Consider the following 16791-nt stretch of genomic DNA (forward strand, 5'->3'; position numbering starts at 1 on the left):
ATCTTTCCGATAGGAAGGAGACCAGAACTGCACGCAATATTCCAACAGTGGCTAAACCTATGTCCTGTACAGCCGCAACATTACCTCCCAACTCCTGTATTCAATGCTCTGACCAATAAAGGAAAGCATACCAAACGCCTTCTTCACTATCCTATCTACCTGCGACTCCACTTTCAAGGAGCTATGAACCTGCACTCCAATGTCCTGTACAACCTCAATATGATGTCCCAACTCCTATACTCAATGCTCTGATGTCCCAACTCCTATACTCAAGTGCTGCATGGGTGGCACAGTGGTTAGCACTGCTGCCTCACAGCGCCTGAGACCCGGGTTCAATTCCCGACTCTTAGGTGAAGGGGTAAATGTAGGAGTATGGGTGGGTTGCGCTTCGGCGGGTCGGTGTGAACTTGTTGGGTCGAAGGGCCTGTTTCCACTCTGTAATGTAATCTAAAAAAAAATCTAATCAAGTTCAAGAAGACAGCTCACCACCACCTTCTCAAGGGCAACTAGGGAGGGAGCCAGTAATGCCCACACCCTGTGAGTAAATTAAAAGAATCTTGTACATTTGAATTTCATTCTTCTAAATTCTAGTAAATACAGACCCAACCTACTCAACTTCTTCACATGAGGCAGTTCCTCCATTACCAGTAGCAGCCCAGTGAATTTTCTCTGGACTGCCTCCAAAGCCAGTATAACTTCCCTTCAAGAAGGGGTACACGGATTTACCAGGCTATTGCTGGGAATGGAGGGTTCGTTTATAAGGAGGGGCTGGATAGGCTAGGACCTTTTTTCATTGGGGCATAGGAGGTTGAGGGGGTGACCTTACCGAGGTTTATAAAATCATGAGGGGCATAAATAAGGTGAATAGCAAAGGCTTTTTCTCCCCTTCGTCAGATTTATTTTTGTCACAGGTGGGACAAGTTGCGACTGGCCTCTGAGAGTCAATAAGATTGAGCTACACCCTGACAGCGTACACTCTGTAACAGTGACGACAAGGAGCTGTAATGACATACAGTAAACCATGAGCAAGGACAAAGGCTCTCCAAATCCCCAACATGCCTCAGCACGTCCTGCAGTTCACATGGTCACTCTTGACTGATAAAATCATTGATTGTGCACAGTTACACAATGTTGCAACTGACCTTTTTGAGTCTTGGAGCCCACAGCAGTCACACTCTTATAGAATCTATTGAGGTGCAATGTTTATGAATCACAGAACTGTGACAGTGCAGAAGAAGGCCTTTCAGCCCATCTTGTTAAACGAACATCATTACCTCCCTTTTCCCCCTACCCTTACCCATTGTTTCTATCCAAATAACCATCCAATGCCCCTCTTGGATGCCTCAATTGAACCTGCCTCCACCACATTCCCAGGCAGTGCATTCCACACCCTAACCACTCACTGGGTGAAAATGGATTTCCTCATTTCGCCTTTGCTTTGTTCGCAGCCTCACATTAAAATCTCATTCTCGCTCCTTTTACTGTTGGAAAACAGTGTTGTTTTGAAGCACATTGAGGGGACAGTCTAACCTCAATGCCCACAAGGCAATTTGCATTTTTACAACTTTATTTTACGAGGAACTGCCAATCTTGTAAACGCTTTGCGTTGTAAGTGAACAATGCTTATGTCTGACGAATACTGGAGTGGAAAGATCAGGGTGGATGATGGAGTGCCTTTGGTGGGATTGGTTTGGCCAGAATATTGAGGACAGTAACATGTACCAGGAGCACCGAGCTCAGGCTGCATCGTGAGTGACACGGACAGTACTGGGATGTTAACTGGGATGGGAAGAATTTTGGTTTAAAAGAAAGTCAGACAAGGTGCTGTGACCTGGCCTATGTCGCACACAAATTGTGGTGGAGCATGTCTTTGACGTTAGTGCTCGAAAGGGTAAATATTGACAGGGAAACTTTCTCACAGCTAGAGTCACAGAGCTGTACAGCATGGAAAAAACCCGTCTATACCAACCAGACATTCTAAATTAATCTAGTCCCATTTGCCAGCATTTGTTCTATATCCCTCCAAACCCTTCCTATTCATACACCATCCAGATGCCTTTTAAATGTTGTAATTGTACCAGCCTCCACCACTTCCTCTGAAAGCTCATTCCATACACGCACCAACCACTGGGTGAAAAAGTTGCCTCTTAGGCCCCTTTTATATCTTTCCAGCTCCCTCTTGAATATATCTAATGAACTGGCCCCAACAGCTTCCTGTGGGAGAGAATTCCACAGGTTCACAGCTCTCTGAGTGAAGAGATTCTTCCTTATCTCAGTCCTGAATGGCTTAGCCCCGTATTCTGGACCTCCACAACATCGGGAACATTCTTCCTACATCTAGCCTGTCCAGTCCCATCAGGGTTTTGTATGTTTCTATGAGATCCCCCCATATTCTTCTAAATTCAGTGAGGACAAGTCCACTCCATCCAGCCTTTCCTCTGAACTGAATCAACCATTCACTGGGGGTTGCATTTCACTGGTAAGGCCACGGTTTATTGCCCAGAGCCTCAGGGCACTAGCGCTGATACAGGGTAGACCATTTGAGACTTAGATGAGGAGGAATGTCTTCACCCAGACTGTAGTGAGCCTGTGGAATTCTCTGTCACGGAAAGCGGTTGATTAGATTCCCTACAGTGTGGATACAGGCCCTTTGGCCCAACAAGTCCACACCGACCCTCCAAAGAGTAACTCACCCAGACCCTTTCCCTCTGACTAATGCAGTTAAAGCTATGGGTAATTTAGCATGGCCAATTTACCTGACCTGCACATCTTTGGATTGTGGGAGGAAACCGGAGCACCTAGAGGAAACCCACCTGGGGAGAATGTGCAAACTCCACACAGACAGTCGCCCAAGGCTGGAGTCGAACCTGGGTCCCTGGTGCTGTGAGGCAGCAGTGCTAACCACTGAGTCACGTGCCACCCCAATGGTTGATGCCAAAACATTGAATGTTTTCAAGGAGGAGCTAGATGGAGTCCGTAGGGCTAAAGGGCTCAAAGGGAATGGAGAGGGAGTGGGAACAGGGCACTGAGTTGGATAATCGGCCATGATTACATTGAATGGCGGAACAGGCCCGAAGGGGTGAATGGCCTACTCATGTTTCCATGTCTCCAAAAATTATGACAAGGAACAGAATGAACTTCCTGAGGAAGAGGTGGATGTGGGTACAATTACAATGTTTAAAAGAATTTTGGAATAGTGCATGAAGAGGAAAGGTTTGGAGGTTTATGGGCCAGGAGCAGGCAGGTGTGACCACCATATATACTCAAGTAATAGTCGATCTCGTGTAAAGGTTGACCCCCGACTTTTGGCCAAATAACCTGAAATTTTCCACATATCTCATGTGAAAGCCCACCCTAGTTCTTCACAGAGAACAGATCAACGTTTATGAATCAGTGTGCCGGCCATCACATCCCGCTATAATGTTCCAGTCTGGCGATTGCTCTGCTCCCGATCTTCCAGTCCACTGGCTGTCGTGCTCCGCTCCGTATTTTCTGAATTACCATAGTTCTTTTTTTCCCCCCCTTTATTCATTTAGAGATCAGTTGGGCTTCTGCTAATGATACAGTATGAACTCTGCTAATGATATGGCATGAATTTTGACGTGAATTTCAGCCCCTCAAAAATAGTATCCGTGTAATAGTTGACCCCATAGACTACTAAAAAGTAGTCAAAACAATTCGACTATTACTCGAGTACAAATGATAGTTTAGTTTGGGATTATCTAGCATGGACTAGTTGGACCGAAGGGTCTGTTTCTGTGCTGCATGACTCTATGACTCTAAGAGTCGGCCACTCAGCCCTTCTAGTTGATTCCTGATGAAGGGCTTTTGCCCGGAACGTCGAGTTTCCTGCTCCTCGGACGCTGCCTGACCTGCTGTGCTTTTCCAGCACCACTCTGATCTAAACTCCTCCTAGTTGCTCCGTCATTCAATAAGATCATTGCTGATCTGACTTTAACCTCAACTCTACATTCTTGCATCTCCCTGATAACCTTTCACCCCCTTGTTTATGAAGCAGTTCAGTTGAGCGGTCATTCAGTCTATCTGGTGGACATGGCACAAGCTAAGAGTGAGGCTGTAGGCACAGGAGTCACACAGAGGGTAGATGGTTTGAGGGGCAAAAGGTTCTCCTTTACTAAGGGGCATTGGTGAATAGTCAGGGTTTTCGTTTTACGCGACAGTCCAAAAGCATCATAGTCATGTGTACCAACACCAGTGTGTGATGGTTGGATTTGAAAGTGACCTGAGCCCCATTCCATTCAGTAATGCATACCCCTATCCACCCCCTCCCCTCTGAACCCATAAACACCAGAATTCATTCATGTAGGCCAGGCAGCCAATGACTCACCATTGCTAAACTCCTTCCAATACATTTCAGGAAAGCAAAGGTACCATCGACAGTCCGAGCTCCAAGCAAGTCTCCGACCTGCTGCCTCAGTGCTTTCAGATTTAGTTCAGGTAAAACCCTGCCAATGAGATATGAGGCGTTCAGAAATTCTGGCTTCACCAATGCTGATCAATAACTCTCCCTGATGCTCAGAACACAAAGTAATTACAGGAATTTCAACTTTGATTAATATGGGGGAAATGATAGTGTCACTGATCCAGTCAACCTCAGGATAATCCCACAATGGCAGATGATAAAATTGAACTCTATAAAAACTGGAATTAAAAGCTCACCTCATGGAGACCATTTAGGCTTATATGATGGCTCAGTAGTTAGCACCACTGCCTCACAGTGCCAGGAACCCAGGAATTTCAACTTTGATTAATATGGGGGAAATGATAGTGTCACTGATCCAGTCAACCTCAGGATAATCCCACAATGGCAGATGATAAAATTGAACTCTATAAAATCTGGAATTAAAAGCTCACCTCATGGAGACCATTTAGGCTTATATGATGGCTCAGTAGTTAGCAGCACTGCCTCACAGTGCCAGGAACCTTGGTTCAATTCCAGCCTCAGGCAACTGTCTATGTGGAGTTTGCACATTCTCCCCATGTCTGTATGGGTTCCCTCCAGGTGCTCTGGTTTCTTCCCACAGTCAAAGGATGTGCAGGTTTGGTGAATTGCCCATCGTGTCCAGGGATGTGTAGGCTAGGTGGATGAGCCTTGGGAAATGCAGGGTCACAAAGGTACGGAGGTGAGATGCTCTTCGGAGGGTCAGTGTGGACTCGATCGGCCAAAGAGACTGCTTCCATTATCCACTGTTATAGAAACTCATCTGGTTCACTAATGCCTTTTAAGGAAAAAAATCTGCTGTCCTTACCTGGTCTGGCCAATGAAGACTTCAGACCACGCTGACTCGTAACCGTCCTCTGGGCAATTAGGGAGGGGCAATAAATGTTAGCCTAGCCAGTGACACCCACATCCCATGAAGATATTTGTTAAAAAAGAGATCTGGAATAGAAACCTCACAAGGAGATCTTCGATTGGATGATGCCTCGGAGGCAACCCCTCAGGATCAATCAGGGCAACTTCCACCCCTGCCAGTCTTGAAGGACAGTGGCAGCTTCCTCACCCCAAGCCAGAGACTCCGGGTTCAAATCCCACCCCGGGACTTCATGGCCCAGGAAGGGGAGAGTTTGTAAAATGGCCAAATAGGTTAATTCTCTGAATTCCTCCAAATCCCCAGGGCAGGTGGTAAGATGGGGAGAGTCACTTGGTCAGCCATTCTGATGAAGGACATTTTTCTCTCTCTCTCTTTCTCCCCTTTGACTGAGTACAGCACAGAGCTGAAACATGTGTTGCTGGAAAAGCGCAGCAGGTCAGGCAGCATCCAAGGAGCAGGAGAATCGACGTTTCGGGCATAAGCCCTTCTTCAGGAATGAGGGCTGAAGAAGGGCTTATGCCCGAAACGTCGATTCTCCTGCTCCTTGGATGCTGCCTGACCTGCTGCGCTTTTCCAGCAACACATGTTTCAGCTCTGATCTCCAGCATCTGCAGTCCTCACTTTCTCCTGAGTACAGTACACACTGAAATAACTCCACAAAGGCCGGGATATCATCACCAAGTCACCCTTTATTTACGTGCGGGGAGTCCTTAACTATAGTACTGCCTTATACAGAGTCAGGCACTAGACTGTGAGTATCTTTGACACTAAACGTTTTTATATATCAGCCAAGGCTTCTTCATTGGACCAGATTAACAGCCACAATCAGGGGAATCATATTCTACATACAGTGGAGGTAATGGCCTAGTTATCAATGCTGGACTGTTAATCCAGAGATTCCTGATGAAGGGCTTTTGCCCGAAACGTCGATTTTCCTGCTCCTTGGATGCTGCCTGACCTGCTGTGCTTTTCCAGCACCACACTAATCTTGTTAATCCACAGATCCAGGGAATGTTCTTGGGACCTGGCTTCGAACCACATCACTGCAGATGGTGGAATTTTAAGTCACTAAAACTTGGAAGTAACAGTCTAATGACGACTGTATCGATTGTTGGAAAAGCCTATCTGGTTCATTAATGTCCTTTAGGGAAGGAAATCTGCCATCCTTATCTGGTTGGCCGACGTATGACTCCAGACCCACAGCAATGTGGTTGACTCTTAACTGCCCTTTGGTCAATTGGGTTAGGGCAAAAAATGCTGGGTCAGCCAGCAACGCTCTCATCCCATTAATGAGTATTAAAAAAATATATAAATTATCACCAGACTCGGAGTTCCAGGACAGATGGTGGAATTTGAATTCAATAACAATCTGGAATTAAGAGTTTAATGATAAACATGAATTCACCGTTGACTTCCAAGGAAACCCATTTAGTTACTGTTCAATGATTCTATTGTTTTACTGTGAGATTTAGAGGAGATTTGAGAAACTTTTTCACTCAGCAGGTGGTGGGAATCTGGAATGCGCTGCCTGGGACAGTAATGGGGCTGGAAACCTTACCACCTTCAACAAATAACTGGGTGAGCACTTGAAATATCATAATATTCAAGGATATGGGACAAGTGCAGGAGATTTGGGTTAGTGCATCTTTAGTGATAGTCGTGTCAGTACAAACCTGATGGGCCGAAGGGCCTTTTCCGCATTCTATTACTGCACTCTATTACTATGACTATGGTTCACTAATCCCCTTTAGGGGAGGAAACCGCCATCCTTTCCTGGTTTGGTCTCTCTGTGACTCCAGACCCACAGCAATTAGTTGACTCTTAACTGCCCTCTGAGCAAATAGGGATGGGCAATAAATGTTGGCCTAATGAGCAATGCCCTCATCCTGTGAATGAGTAAGTCAAACAAAATGTCAGCTGACTGACTTTGTTACATTCACTACATATACCTCAATCAGATCTCCTCTCATCCTTCTAAATTCTCGTCAGTATAGGCCTAACTGCTGAATCTCTCTTCGTAAGACAAACCCCACATTTTTGGAAGTAATTATGAACCTCCTCTGAACTGCCTCCAATACAACTATACCCCTCCTCAATTAAGAGACCAAAACTGAATGCAGTACTCCAGAGGTGATTGCACCAAGCCTTGCACTATTACAACAACACTTCCCTACTTTAATACTCCATTCTTTTTGCAATAAATGTCAAAATTCTATTTGCCTTCCTGTTTGCATGTGTTTTGCATGTGTTTCTACACTGGTTAATCTCGCCCTTTCAGAGATAGGCCAAGAAAGCATCCAATAAAACAAGCCGATGACTGAATCACGAGCTGCCTTGTTTCGGCGTCAGTAAGAGGATCATACTCATTCCATTAATTGGATCCACTTAACAGCCCAGCCTCTGTGGTAAAAAAATTCCCTCAGGGAGAAAACAAATTCCTCCTCATCTCTGTCCCTGCCCCCAGGTAGTGATCCTCCCTTTTCTCATCTACACACTGCCCTTGGACAGCAAAACTCCAGACCAATGTTCATTTTCACACACTTGCTCACACAGCTCTACCTCACCACCAACTCTTTCACTGTTGCCATACTAACAGGCTGCTAATCCGACATGCAGTACTGGATGAGCAGAAATATTAAACGTTTGGAAGACTGGGATCATTGATCTCTCCATTCTGGAGGCTCCCTGCCTCTATTCCTGATGAAGGGCTTTTGCCCGAAACGTCGATTTTCCTGCTCCTCGGATGCTGCCTGACCTGCTGTGCTTTTCCAGCACCACTCTAATCTAAACTCTGGTTTCCAGCATCTGCAGTCCTCACTTTTGCCTCATTGCTTTCTTTCCCCAGCCCAAGCTCCACTACCTAATCCTGTCCAAAGCTAAACCAGAACAAATCATGTTGCCAAATTGAGACTGAGGCAACCTTTTCATAGAATCCCTACAGTACGGAAACAAGCCATTTGGCCCATGAGGTCTACACTGACTGTCGGAAGAGCATCCTACCTAAACCCACCCCCATAATCCTGCATTTCCCATGGCTAATTCACCTAGTCTGCACATCCCTGAACACTATGGGCTATTTAGCATGACCAATCCTCCCTAACCTGCACGTCTTTGGACTGTGCGAGGAAACCAGAGCACCCAGAGGAAACCCACAGAGACATGGGGAAAATGTTCAAACTCCACACAGACAGTCACCCGAGAGTGGAATTGAACCCAGGTCGCTGGTTCTGTGAGATAGCGGTCCTAACCACTGAGTCACTGTACCACCCTTTCTCTGAGCACATAAACTCCCCTTCACTTGGACTGTCGGGAGCCACCTCCCTGTTGTGGTCAGACTTCAGCCCTGGCTTTCTGCATGCAACAAAAAGCAGTCTAGACCCTACAAGAAAGACAGGCAACAGATCAACTGTTGCCAAGGTTACCTCTAGCCTGGATCTCTGAGTAGTGAACTTGACCAGGCTTAGGAACAGGCCCGTAACAGAGATTCTCGGACCCCTGCATCACAGCCTCTCCTCAATTAAGAGACCAATGCCAAAAGCTCTGCCACGGGAGACCAAAGTGGTGCCCAAAGCTGAGGAGCGAGCTCTTTAAAGAATGGAAGAGGGAATACAATTTCACACAGCGAAACACAAACTTGAAACAAAAGCAGAAATTACCTGACATGCTCAGCAGATCTGGCAGCATCTGTGGAGAAAAAGCAGTTAAAGTTTTGGGTCGAGTGACCCTTCCTCAGAACCTATTGTTATTAGGAAAGGGTAGGTGTGTATGCTAAAGATGGGATTGGGAGGGGCAGTAAACAAGGTGGAGATAGAGCCCAGAGAGAGGGGGAGAGAGAGAGAGAGAGAGAGAGAGAGAAAAAAAAACAGTTGAATAGACAAAGGAATGGGAGAATGAGTAGCTGCTAATGGGGACCATCAGTGGCTGACAGTGGACTGTTTGTGGTAGCAGCCCATGGGATGTCAAGGCCTGGTGTGTGGGGGTTGGGGTAAGGACGTGGGAGACAATGCCTCAGGCTCTAAGATTATTGAGCTTGATATTGAGTCCTGAAGGCTGCAGGGTTGCCAAGTGGAAAATGAGGTGCTGTTCTTCCAGCTTGTACTGAGCTTCACTGGAGCACTGCAGCAAGGCTGAGACAGAGATGTTGGCTGGGAACAAGGTAGTGTGTTGGAGTGGCAGGCAACTGGAAGCTCGGTCATTTTTGCGGGCAGAACGTAGATGTTCTGTGAAGCTGTCGCCCAGTCTAGACTTCATCTCCCCAATGTGAGCAGCGAATGCAGGAGACTAGATTGTGGGAAGTGCATGTAAAGTGCTGCTTCACCTGGAAGGTGTGTTTGGGCCCTTGGACATTGTGGAGGGAGAAGGTAAATGGGCAGGTGTTACACCTTCGGCAGTTGCGAGGGGTGCATTAGGAGTGGAGGAAGAGTGGACCAGGGGTATCCCGGAGGGAATGATCCCTGTGGAAAGCTGACAGGAGCGGGTAGGGGAATGTGTATGTGGCAGTGGAGAAAGAGTTGTGGGTGGGGGCTGGAGTAGGACAGTTCCACGTGCTCCATGAACAGACAGGTGTAACTGGGGCCCATGCGTGTACCCATGGCCACCCCGCTGAGCTGAAGAAAATGAGAGGAATTAAAGGAGAAATTGTTGAGGGTGGGGACAGGCTTAGCCAGACGGAGCAAGGTGATAGTGGGTGAGGTGGGGGCTGGAGTAGGACAGTTCCACGTGCTCCATGAACAGACAGGTGTAACTGGGGCCCATGCGTGTACCCATGGCCACCCCTCTGAGCTGAAGAAAATGGGAGGAGTTAAAGGAGAAGTTGTTGAAGATGAGGACGGGCTTAGCCAGACAGAGCAAAGTGATGGTGGGTGAGGACAGTTCAGGCCTTTGTTCCAGGAAGACGCGGAGAGCCCTGAGACCATCCTGAAGGGGGATAGACGTGTAAAGGGATTGCCCCTCCCTGGTAACGAGGATGCAGCTAAAGCCCACAAACTGGAAAGTCCCAAACCTGGCCAGGCGACCGCTATTGGACTGCATCATCAACAGAGGCTTAGAGCAAGAAAATCAGCATTAATCCTTACCTGATGAACCCTGCCGAGATGAACTTGTTTATGGCATGGTTGGAAACTGTATTCAACTTACTGTTCCACAATTCCGCTGGGACATAGAAAACATGAAGCTCTATGACCTGAAACAGTTTATAATAACAGCACTGTGAATACACAATACTCCCGCAATGTAATTTGACACTAATACACTCAATAGCTTGAATAACAAAGGATGCTAATTATATTCAGGAAAGTCAATCACAGTTACAAAAGAAATGGCTATTATGGGTTTAAATCACTGCTGGGATTAAGTTGCTCTCTCAACTGGGCAATTTAAAAAGTTTAAAGTTGCCATAGTCCTTCTAGACCACAGCGCAATTCTCTCACTCTGCACCAAATACCAGGCATTCAGCTCATTGAGCTAAATGGCCACGGAACAATTTAATTGCAGTGCTACAAGGTAAAGATGAAGTTTATACAGTCCCATTCTTTCAGTAGAGCAAGAGGCAACTGGTGTTTAACCCAAGGGTCACCACACCTCAGGCAAGGGGACAGGTAACCTCAGCTCAGTGCAGGAACTGAACCCACTTTGTTAGTGTCACTAACCAGCCAACTGAGCTAACCAGCACTGCAATACTGGACTATTGTAAAAGGATTGATCTGCAGGGTGGCACGGTGATTAGTGCTGCTGCCTCAGGCTGAATGGCCTGTTTTCATAATATGGGGAATCTAATCTAATTATGAAAGACCCCTCCCACCCCAATTACATTCTCCAATCTCTTCCGTCAGGCAGAAGATGCAAAAGCTTAAACACACGACTCCACCGATTTAAGAACATCTTCTCCCCCTGCTGTTATTAGACTTCTGAATGGTCCTCTCAAATTTTAAATTTAATGTTGATCTCTCTCTCTCTGTGCGCATCCTCTGCAGCTGTAACATTGTATTCCTTGCTCTGTCAGTTACCTTAATGCACTTTGTATACTGCATGCAAAACAAAACTTTTCACTGTCTGCTCAAACCATCAGGAAATGTGTAAATGTCAGATTCATCAGCCGCACTCACAAGGTGGAGCATCCACACTCTCAAAACCAATCACAACATTGTCATCAACCAGCAGACAAAGGAGGAGCCATCATCATTCTGAACAGAATGGTCTACTGCAAGGAAGTGGACCGACAACTGAACAACCAGGAGCACTACAGAGAACTATCAACTGATCCCACCAAAGAACTCACCCATCAACTAAACAGATTGACGAAGATCTTGATCCAGTCCTTCAGAGTACCCTAAGCACTCTCATCCCATGTACTTCTTGGAAAGGGAACTTCTGAAGGTATACAAAGCCAACGCATTTGGACATTTCATTTTATCAGGCAATGGAACCTTATGTGAGAACCTCTATGGCTATTGTGAGGGCATCTTGAAACCCATTGTATAAGGAACCCACAGCTTCTGTCACGACACGAAAGATTTCTTCCAGAAACTCAGCACCCATGGACGAGTCGAACCGGGAATATTCCTCATCACGATGGATGTTTGGGCACTCTACACCGGCATTCCCCATGACAACAGCATCACTGCAAAAGCCTCAGTACTCAACACCAACAACTGCCAATCTCCGAGCACCGTCCCACAATTCATCGCTTCATCCTCGATCGCAACATCTTCACCTTCGACAACCAGCTCTTCATCCAGACACATGGAACAGCTATGAGGACCAAATTTGCACCCCAATATGTTGCTGCATAGGACCTCTGACCAATGCTACACATCAGAAACATTGGTAACATTCTCCTCCGCTGGTCCCATGGCGAGCAGTCACTGAAACAACAACACAGTGATATCAACAAGTTTCATCCCACCATCAGACTGACCATGAACTACTCCTCAGATTCAGTCTCATTCTTGGATACATACATCTCCATCAAAGACGGGGCACCTCAGTCTACCACAAGCTCACGGATAACCTCACGATGCTACACTTCTCCAGCTTCCACCCTAAACGTATTAAAACAGCCATCCCCTATAGACAAACCCTTTGCATACCCAGGATCTGTTCAGATGAGGAGGAACGTGACAGGTGCCTGGAAGTACTCATGGATGTCCTCATAAGAACAGGATATGATGCTCAACTCATCGATTTCCAGTTCCGACATGGCACAGCATGGAACCATAATGACCTCCTCAGGAGACATACACGAACTGCAACCAATAGGGTACCCTTCGTTGTTCAGTACTTCCCAGGAGCTGAAAACTTACGCCATGTTTTTCGTGACCTGCAACACATTATCAATGAGGATGGGCACCTCACCAAGACCTTCCCCACACCTCCACTGCTCACCTTTAAGCAACCGCCAAACCTCAAACAGATCATTGTTCGTAGCAAGCTGCCCGGCTTTCAGGACAACTCCATACAACCCTGTTACGGTAAGCGCTGCAAGACGTGTCAGAGTGTGGACATGGATACCACCATCACACATGGGGACACCTCCCACCATGTACGTGGCAGGTGACTCGGCCAATGTTATCTATCTTATACGTTGCAGGCAAGGATGCCCTGAGACATGGTACATTGGGGAAACCAAGCAAAGGCTACAGCAACAGATGAATCGACACTGCACAACAATCAACAGACAGGAGTGTTCCCTCCCAGTTGGGGAACACTTCAGCGGTACAGGACATTTGACCTCAGACCTTTGGGTGACCTCCAAGGCAGACTTCGAGACAGGCAGCAGGGAAAAGTGGCTGAGCAGAGGCTGATAGCTAAGTTCCGTACCCACAGGGAGGGCCTCAACTGATAGCTAAGTTCCGTACCCACAGGGAGGGCCTCAACCAGGACCTTGGGTTCATGTCACACTACGGGTGTGCATTGCACTATACACACACAGGCACTCCTATACACACGCACTCCTATACACACACATATATACACAGACACACACACAGACACTCACACACACCCTTACAGACACACACACTCCCACATACATCCTCTCAGAGACTCAGACCACTCTACGCTCACGCACACACATTTAACACTCTCTCACAGACACTCAAAACACCCACCCCAGACACATACACACAGACACACACACATACACCCCCTCACAGACTTAAGACAACCTACACTCACATACATACACATATACACTCTCTCTCACACTCACAACCCCCCAACCCAGACACACAGACACACATATACATACACGTTTGTGGGGTGAATTTGGACTTGCAGAGTTACATTGTATTTTGCTCAAAAACTGCATGAATTCATGTAAGACTCTGTTATCTCACTTTTTAGATTAGAATCCGTCTAAACATTATGGCACAGACAGAGAACACGGGGCTAACACCTTCAACATGTTGTCTAGCTAACACCAATTGTTACAGTTATCCTGAGAATGCAACTTTTACAAAAAACTTTTGTGATTTACACATGAAAGAAGTGAAACTATCATGGTATTCGAACAGATAAAAGACTCAACAAACAATCAAGGTATTTTTCAATGTATAATTTCAATGATATCACACTGTAAACTTTTGCTATAAATTACGATCTTATTCTCCACAACCACCTGATGAAGGAGCGTCGCTCCGAAAGCTAGTGCTTCCAATTAAACCTGTTGGACTATAGCCCGGTGTTGTGTGATTTATACCTCAGTTAAAGAAGGCAGGTCACCACCCCTTTTGCATGGATAATTATTCAGGACTTTAGAGTTAGTCCTGTGTAAGACAATGGGGAGCAAGATTCTAACCTCCAACCTGGTCCATTGCAATCACTTTGTCCAGTCCAGAAAGTATCTCCCTCTTGAAGGTTCCCATTGTCATCCTGTAAACTCCAAAACATTAATAAGTGTTCAGGGATTGAAAGAATTAGAAATAACTCTTCCTGGAATAAACTATCTCCTGAGCTGAAAGGGACAAGGATAACTGTTAAAAACCTGTTGGACTATAACCTGGTGTTGTGTGATTTTTAACTGTTAAAAAGGAATTGAAAACAATTAGCTAGCCCGGGGAAAAGAAGGATTTGAAGCTACGTAAACGAGTTGTTTTAACAACTGCTTGATAACTAGCTGCCTTGTGCTACCAGGACAAATGATTGGCATGCAGAAGAATTTAAGGAGTTAATGGCAGGACAGACTGTGTTTTAGACAGCTAATACTGAATGTAACAAGGGACCGAGAAGCTTGGTTGAAAGCAGATGGTTTTCATTCCTGATAAGAAAGACTTGGTGTTTTCAGGACTTAACAAAGCAGAGAATCCGAGCAGAATTCGAGATTCTTCAGCAGCAGATCTGTGGACAGCCACATAGCACACAGGTCAAACCCTGGAAACACCCAGAGACATAGAACATAGAACAATACAGCGCAGAACAGGCCCTCTGGCCCTCGATGTTGCGCCGACCTGTGAACTATTCTCAGCTCGTCCCCCTACACGATCCCAAAATCATTCATGAGACAGGTTGGAATTGTAGCAAAAATCCACCATTCATTGACTAATAGCTAGGAAGAGCTGTGAGACTTAACTTGCCTACTTGACGGGGTCCTATTTTAGTTGCTACATGTAATAAAGTTTAAATCATTGTTTCAGTATTTAATTTTCTATGAGATTTCTTAATAAGTATCTGAATTTAAGGTAGCTTGTCATAATGTATCCACAACACCATTAGATGTATTTAGTCAGATATTCTATGTTTAACCTTTCAATGGTGCATTGGATAATTATCTGGTTAAAAATTGTGTGATGGGGTACATGGAAAGAGCAGGTGATTAGCACTCGATAATGATGCAGGCACAATGGGCCTAATCACTTCCTCCGGTGCCAGAAGAATTCAGGGATTCTTTGGTCAAACACATTTTCTTTCTCAATGGTGTCCATTCAACTGTAAGGCTGGCCAGGGGTACGTCTAGGGGTAAGATAGATACCCTGCCAATCTCAGCCATCTCCCTGTCACTATGTCCTGACAGTATCTCTGGCCAGTCAATCAGAGATGGGTAACAAACCTCTCGCCAGCCTGGTTTACATTCCATGAAAGAAAGTTTTAAAAAGGCAAATAGAATCTTTGCCGAACAAGCCCGAAGCGGACTCGTGGTGAGAGCGGAGTTGGATTCAGGTCAGTGCGGTATCTGGCAGCATCAGTGTTGGCGAGGACTCTTGGTGGTGAGGGCATCGGTAGAGGACAGATGGTGTTGAACACCAGTGACCCAGGTTCCAGTGGTTAGCAACACCGTGAAAGGAGATTCGCGCCTGGCCACCAGGCCCATTACCGAGATGGACTGTAACAGTGAACACTTCCTTTATTTGCCTTGGCTTGTAGGTGGTATGATGGCTCAGTGGTTTGCAGTGCTACCTCACAGCACCAGGGTCCCAGGTTCAATTCTAGCCTTGGGTGACTGTCTGCGTGGAGTTTGCACATTTGCCCCGTGTCTGCGTGGGTTTCCTCCCGCAGGTCAGGTGAATTGGCCATGCTAAATTGCCCATAGTGTTAAGTGCATTAGTCAGAGGGAAATGGGTCTGGGTGGTTTACTCTTCAGAGGACTGATTGGACTGAAGGACCTGTTTCCATCTTTTTCTTCATTTTTCTGCCTTTATACTCTATGTTTCGTTTTATTTTCTGTGTTTCAAGACGGTGCCGGAGAATGGCAACACCATGCAACACTTTTCACCGTATTTTGTAACAAGATCCAGGTGACAATAAATAAACCAAATCAAACAAAATTAATGTAGTAAAATAAAGATCCGCAGATGCTGGAAATCTGAAACAAAAACAGGAATTACTGGGAAAACTCAGCAGGTCTGGCAGCATCTGTGGATAGAAAGCCAGGTTAACATTTCAAGTTGAGTGACCTTGTCAGTTCTGAAGGGTCACTGGATCCGAAATATTAACTCTGCTTTCTCCTATAGATGCCGCCAAATGAAAATAGTGGGTTATTTCCCTTCATTGAAGTAATAGGCTGGAACTACTGTACAGTAACATAGTCTTAACTAATGCTGGAGATTCTAAACGATAAGTTCATAGATAACACGAAAATCAGTGGTGCAGTAAATAGCAAGGAAGAAAGCCTTCGACATCAGGATGGTCAGATGTGCTCAAGTATCACGAATGTAACTTAGGCTGGAAATGTGCGCAGTGATGCATTATGGGAGGACTAACAAGACCAGGCAGCATACAGTGAATGGTAGGACTATGGGAATACAGAGGATCAGAGGGACCTTGCTGTGCATCCATAGATCCTGAAGCCAACAGGACAGGCAATTAAGGGGGTTAAGGAGGCATATAGGATGCTTGCCTTTGTTAGTCAAACATAGAAAATAGGAGTGGAATAGGTCATTCAGCCCTTCTAGCCTGATCTGCTAGGCATTGAATACAAAAGCAAAAAGGTCTCAACAAATAAAAGCAAAATACTGCAGATGCT

At 45.9% G+C, this 16791-nt stretch overlaps 1 protein-coding gene across 1 annotated transcript in view; it reads right to left on the reverse strand.

The window, feature by feature from the left end:
* Nucleotides 1-16791, reverse strand: part of spata1 (spermatogenesis associated 1) — a 64896-nt gene that overhangs the window by 33719 nt on the left and 14386 nt on the right. The window contains exons 2-3 of the mRNA XM_043700118.1: nucleotides 10409-10515; nucleotides 4349-4466 (exon numbers count right to left, since the gene is read on the reverse strand). Coding sequence (XP_043556053.1) covers nucleotides 4349-4466; nucleotides 10409-10515 — 225 coding nt within the window. The remainder of the gene's footprint in view (nucleotides 1-4348; nucleotides 4467-10408; nucleotides 10516-16791) is intronic.

This window comes from Chiloscyllium plagiosum, chromosome 11 (genome assembly GCF_004010195.1).
Source record: "Chiloscyllium plagiosum isolate BGI_BamShark_2017 chromosome 11, ASM401019v2, whole genome shotgun sequence".
Lineage (NCBI taxonomy): Eukaryota > Metazoa > Chordata > Chondrichthyes > Orectolobiformes > Hemiscylliidae > Chiloscyllium > Chiloscyllium plagiosum.